Source organism: Clytia hemisphaerica, unplaced genomic scaffold (genome assembly GCF_902728285.1).
Source record: "Clytia hemisphaerica strain Z4C2 unplaced genomic scaffold, Clytia hemisphaerica genome assembly, whole genome shotgun sequence".
Lineage (NCBI taxonomy): Eukaryota > Metazoa > Cnidaria > Hydrozoa > Leptothecata > Clytiidae > Clytia > Clytia hemisphaerica.
In genome coordinates, this window is record NW_027104506.1 from 803,252 (window position 1) to 809,480 (window position 6,229).

At 31.2% G+C, this 6,229-nt stretch overlaps 1 protein-coding gene across 1 annotated transcript in view; it reads right to left on the minus strand.

Annotated features, from left to right (window-relative positions):
* LOC136821858 (uncharacterized) overlaps positions 1 to 6,019 on the minus strand; it is a 33,583-nt gene extending 27,564 nt beyond the window's left edge. Inside the window, exons 1-11 of the mRNA XM_067078101.1 lie at positions 5,876 to 6,019; positions 5,010 to 5,069; positions 4,822 to 4,878; positions 4,477 to 4,563; positions 4,260 to 4,346; positions 3,633 to 3,710; positions 3,296 to 3,352; positions 1,734 to 1,820; positions 1,383 to 1,439; positions 991 to 1,050; positions 570 to 805 (exon numbers count right to left, since the gene is read on the minus strand). Coding sequence (XP_066934202.1) covers positions 570 to 805; positions 991 to 1,050; positions 1,383 to 1,439; positions 1,734 to 1,820; positions 3,296 to 3,352; positions 3,633 to 3,710; positions 4,260 to 4,346; positions 4,477 to 4,563; positions 4,822 to 4,878; positions 5,010 to 5,069; positions 5,876 to 6,002 — 993 coding nt within the window. The 5' untranslated portion in view covers positions 6,003 to 6,019. The remainder of the gene's footprint in view (positions 1 to 569; positions 806 to 990; positions 1,051 to 1,382; positions 1,440 to 1,733; positions 1,821 to 3,295; positions 3,353 to 3,632; positions 3,711 to 4,259; positions 4,347 to 4,476; positions 4,564 to 4,821; positions 4,879 to 5,009; positions 5,070 to 5,875) is intronic.
* Positions 6,020 to 6,229: the final 210 nt, after the last annotated feature.

Consider the following 6,229-nt stretch of genomic DNA (forward strand, 5'->3'; position numbering starts at 1 on the left):
TGAGAGCAACTTCTAGATAGACTTGAAAATAAGATCAGTACAGCCGGACAAAAAATAAACTTGAAAGTGATATATTCTATAAGCAAGTTACTTTACAAATATGAAAGATAAAATACCAAGTTTTCCAAAATCAAGTGTCGTCTACGAATTTAAAATTATCACCATGATATTCATCCTCCAAATCAAAATCATCAATAACAAGGAAGTTGCAAAGGATCTCAAAGAAAACTATCAGCATCAACTGATGTAACAAACTTATGGTAGTTAAAGATTTTCAATTAGATAGCTGTATTAAAGGGATAAACAACAGTAGAAGCTAGAAGACAACAATTTTAAGAGTAAGGGGGTTTCCATTGCTAGGTCTTGAGTTTGAGTTTGACATATTTTTCTGACTTAGCAACATCTGCCATTGCCAGCTTATTTTGACGAATAAAGAGGGGGTTTTTAGGACATAAAAGCTAAATTTCTACTTTATCGAAGTAAAAAATAATTCTTAATTAGGAAAAGACGTGTTCCGTTTCAGAAACAGGGTCAATGAGAACATTTATCTTCGTGAAAAAAATTCTTACACGAGGTTTGTAGACTCCTGTCTTGCTTCTTTTGTTTAAATATTTGAACATTTTTAAACGACAAGACACTTCCAGTTTTGATCGTTCTTCAGTCCAGGTGTGTACTGTCGTTAGGTGCCTTTTTAAATCTCTGTTGTCGTAGGGACAATCTTTGTATGGGCATTTAAAATTATATTGCTTTTTGTTCCGAGTTAAAGGATCTCTGATTCCAAAATGTTTGATAATATCTTCAGTAACTAAAATAAGAAATAGTAAAGCAAACAGCTTTCAAAGAAAAATTATGAAAAAGCAATATTGTACAATTTGGTATTGAAAGAAATATGCTTATTTTTAAGTGTTCAATTATAGTTTCTTGGTCTGGAACTTATCTATAAAGCAAAACGCCAGTTTCAGCTCGAGACAATGAGCTCAAGTAGTATACCTTCTATATTGTTTGCCTTCTTCGCGTTTTCTGGTCCTCTTTCAATCTTTCTCCTCTTAGCTTGATTGTTTTAAAGAAGAAATCATACATAGATATTTCACAATGTGTCATACAATTTTCAACCAAACTTTAGTAAACTTCACTAGTATACCATCGGGAAGCTCTCGAAAAGCTTTATCGGGGTGTTTTAAGAATAATGTGAATTCAAAAGCCGAAAGAATTTAGGTTAAAAACGTCAAAAAATCATCCACAACGTAACGTTTTCCCCTGAAGAAATAAAGTACAAACCAGAAAATGACGATCAGGTTTTACGCAAGAATAAACTTAAGTGAAATAAATCAAAGGAATACGATTAAATGTAAAATGTCAAATTGACATTAGGCCTTATTTACCATTCCCTGAAGAAGTAGAAGAGATACGATCATCATCACTGCTGTCCTCTGAAGATTCTAAAAAAAATATGATGGGAGTTTTAAATTTTTATTACAAACATCAAACGTGATAAAATTGGTTCATGCCATACAGCTGCCATATCCCAATGACATACTTTTCGATGTAAAATTTCCTTTTAGAATGCCCAAAACTATCCATCAGAGTTTAAAAAAAAAGAGAAACTAATCATCGTCACTGTTCTTAGCGTTTTACAATTTAAATTGAAAAAATATATTTATTTTTATTATTTTCCATTAGAAATTTTAAAAAATAACATCTTATCCTCAATACAATAACCTCCAGTAGCATACCTTCTCTATTGTATGGTTTTTGTCCCCTTCTTCTTTTCTTATTTTGATCATCTCGACGTGGTTCATTCGTAACTTTTCGCCTCTTACCTTGAATGTTTAAAAGAAGAATTCATGCATCGACATTTGACAAAAAAATTATACAACTTTTCTAAACTAGTTAGACATTTTCGAGGTGAGCTTGAATAAAACTACGCTTGCTAAGAAAAAATTTTAATTTTGTTTTATCAAAAATACTATGTAGATTTAAATTAGAAGAAGTGAAAAATTTTGGACCAATTTGTGAAGTCGCTGAGCCTATTTTCCGGCTTTCAAGCAAAGGATCCTAACCCAAAACAAGTCCCGAAAGAATGATCTAACTTAAGATAAACCATCAAAAAGTTTCTGAAATGTCTATATAGAGGTGGTTTGTGGACATGATCGATTCTTCTACCTGAGGATATTTAGATAAAAACCGTCAAAAAATGTCTATTTTACTAGATACAAGAAAAACGTTGTTTCTAATCTCGTTCATCGTATATTTAACATTTGTAATTCGTGGGAAAACATCCATAAGTCTTATAAAAGCAAACGCGATTCTATAACGCAATCAATACCCGGCTGTGTTCTATGATGAAATCATCAAAAGTACTATCTCAAAGATTCTAGAAACGAAATCTGAAAAAAAAAGACCGAAAAAGAAGGAATAAAACCAACACTCTTCTTTGTCCAGTATTGTGGAAATGCGACAGGTAAGTTTGAGAAATCCTTGAGAGTATGAATGCACCATATAAACTTGTTAAAAAACTGAAAAAGACGAAACATGTTCTTCCATCTGTGAAACAACAGGTTGAAAAAGAGCTCAAAAGTATGGTAGTCTACAAAGTTGAGTGTCCTCGATGCCAATTGAACTATGTTGGGCAGACTGCCCGGCATCTTATTACTTACCAGAATTAAAGAGCACCAAAACGAGAAAATTCCCGTGGGCAGTCATTTTCAAAGTTGCAATTCAGAACTGTCAATGGATAATGTGTCGATAATTGATAGAACAATAAAGTCAGAACAATGTCTAATGTCTCTTGAAGCTTTGTGGATAGACAAATTAAAACCACGTCTCAATACAAAAGACGAATATAAAAGCAGAACATTAACAATTAAAATTTAATTTCCTAGTGATGCCTCTGACAAATTCAATTTTTATGTGATTTGTTTTTTAGTGATGTCTCATTTCTAGAGTATCGTTGTTGTATGTAGATGTGATGAAAATATTGTTGCTAATCAAATGGTTTTTACTGTTTTTTTACACTGTATATTTTTAGACCGGAAGATGAATATTAAATTATTCGAAATATATTGTCCAAAATAAATAAAGAATTGCTGGTCCAATATTACTGAATGTCAATTCTAGCACTTTTTGACGCAAAAAAACAAGAAACGTCATTCAATACAACTTGATTCCCCCCTGACGAAATAACAGGCCAGAAGAGAGATAACAAACAGGTTTAGGCGAAAAAAAATTAACTAAAATTAATCAAGGAAATACGTTTCAATGTAAAATTTCGAATAGATTCAAAGTGCTTACTCACCATTTCCTGAAGAAGTAGAAGATATACGATCACCATCACTGCTGTTCTCTGAAGATTCTAAAAATTATGATGGCAGTTTTAAATTATTATTACAAACATCAAACGTGATAAAATTGGTTCATGGCATACAGCTATCATATCCCGATGAAACACTTTTAAATATTAAAATTTCCTTTCAGTATGACCAAAACTTCTCATTTACCAGTTCTAGAAGCGGGAAAAGAAGAGATGTACTCATCGTCACTGCTCTTAGCATTTTTTAAATTTTTTGGCTTGGAAATTGGCCATAGAGAAAAATGTCATTTTGTCTCCAGATTAATGAGCTCAAGTAGTATACCTTTATTATTATATAGTTTCTTTTCACTTGTTTTCTTCTTTCTTTTCTTCTTCTTCGTTGTAACTTTAGTCCTGTTAGCTTGAGCAAATAAAAGTAGAAATCATACATTGAGATTTGACAAAATATCATACAATTTTGCAAACTAAACATTTTAGAGCTAACCTTCAAAGTAGGCTTGTTAACAAAAAAATCTTTGCTTTCTGGAGAAATTCTGGCTTCTTTAAAAAAATACTCTATCATATATGTAGATTGAAATTAGGAATGTTAAAATTAAAGACAAATTTTGTGAAGTCAGTGCGCCAATTTTTAAGTACTACAGTCAAGGAGCCTAACCTAAAGAAAGTGAAGAAAGAGAGACCAAATTTTAGTAAACTTTATTAGTATACCATCGGGAAGCTCTCGAAAAGCTTTATCGGGGTGTTTTAAGAATAATGTGAATTCAAAAGCCGAAAGAATTTAGGTTAAAAACGTCAAAAAATCATCCACAACGTATCGTTTTCCCCTGAAAAAATAAAGTACAAACCAGAAAATGACGATCATGTTTTACGCAAGAATAAACTTAAGTGAAATAAATCAAAGGAATACGATTAAATGTAAAATGTCAAATTGACATTAGTCCTTATTTACCATTCCCTGAAGAAGTAGAAGGGAAACGATCATCATCACTGCTGTCCTCACTGTTTTTTTTTTCACAAAACTTCTCATTTACCAGTTCTAGAAGCGGGAAAAGAAGAGATGCACTCATCGTCACTGCTCTTAGCATTTTTACAATTTTTTGGCTTGGAAATTGACCATAGAGAAAAATGCCATTTTGTCTCCAGACTAATGAGCTCAAGTAGTATACCTTTTTTATTAAATAGTTTCTTTTCACTTGTTTTCTTCTTTACTTGATCGTCTGTCCATGGTTTCTTTGTAAATTTAGCCCTTTTAGCTAAAGTGTTTAAAAATAAGAAATTATACATTGATATTTGACAAGAAATATCATAAAATTGTTGCAAACTAAATATTTTAAAGCTAACTTCAACGAAAAAAATAAAGAAACGTCATGCAAAACGTCCCGTTTTCCCCATGACGAAATAAATTACACGTCAGAAAATAACAATCAGGACAAGGCGAAAACAAACTTAAGTAAAATTAATCAAGGGAATTCGCTTAAGTGTATTATTTCAAATTGAAAGTATTTATATACCACTTGCAGAAGAGGGAGAAGGCATGCGATCATCGTCACTACTGTTGTCTGAAGACTCTGAAAAAAATAAAATTAAAGTTTTAAATTATTATTACAAGCATCAAACTTACAAAAGTTACAGATGTTACATCAATGACTAATTTTAGATGTAGAATTTCCTTTCAGAATGACCAAAACTACTCATTTACCATTCTCAGAAGAGGCAGAAGGAGGGATATAATCATCGTCACTGCTGTCTTCTGTATATTCTGAAAAAATGAGCATTGAAAGATTTAATTATTGTCGTAAATAACAGAAAATATCTCATGCAAATCTTCTATCGGAAAGAAACGGATCGTTTGAACACTTTGGGTTCCCAATTTGGCACCCAAATTTGAATATCTTTTTTGGTACATCTCATCTTAAGAACAAGCTAGGAAAATTTTTGGCATGTTCCATTTTTTATAATGTGAGATAAGATAGCACAAAATGTAATGTGTAATAATGTGTCATAGCATATTATGTTTTTGAGGTTGCAAAATAAAGCCGCAACCGAATCGCCTGACGATTACATAGCATGAAACACTATGTAGCAATGTCAAGTTAGTTTATTATTTCAAAATATTAAATAGTAATTTAAATAGGGTAAAGATTAAATAGTAGCGGCGTATATAATTTAAATAGTTACGCATGTGTTACATTTATCAATGTTTTTTCAAATTACAAAAGAGATCATCTAATCAATCTGTTCTGGGTTTCATAAATTTTATTGTATATTATATTGTATATTATCATAATTATAATTAAATTTTTGGGTCTGCAGATTTTAATTACCCAAGTAAATAGACACCCAAATTTGGGTGCTAAAATGGAGTACCCAACGTTTTCAACCGAGTCGAAAGAAACATTAAACTATTTGAAAAATCTTTCTCTCTTTCTCATTGTTTTTGTAACTTCCCCGTTTGATTACGTCACGTATGCAAGAAAACGAGGGTTGAGTTGTGTTCACACAGGTGGAATAAAATATTGGGCAACGCAGAAGAATTGTCTCTTTTATATTTAAAAGATAAAATACCTTGTAGTTTTGTTCTTTTTTTTAGCTTAACATTTGGTGTCCTTTGCTGGTTACAACTTGCACATAACTTTCGGATATTGCTAATTTCACACCTTCTACCACATTTTATGCATTTTTTATTATCCATTGCTATATTCTTTTTAATTTTCTATAAAATAAAAATGCATAAAAATTACATAGACCAAAATGATAACCTCAACTAAAAAAGCTTTTGATGAGCTTTTATTAAAACGTCGCAAATGGGTTCCTTAGAGATAACTATAAAAATTAAAGACAATGATTTTTTTTCAAATTTGATGGGCTAAATAGATACAAAAATTTTAAATATTTTTCATTGTTAGAAATTCTAGAAAT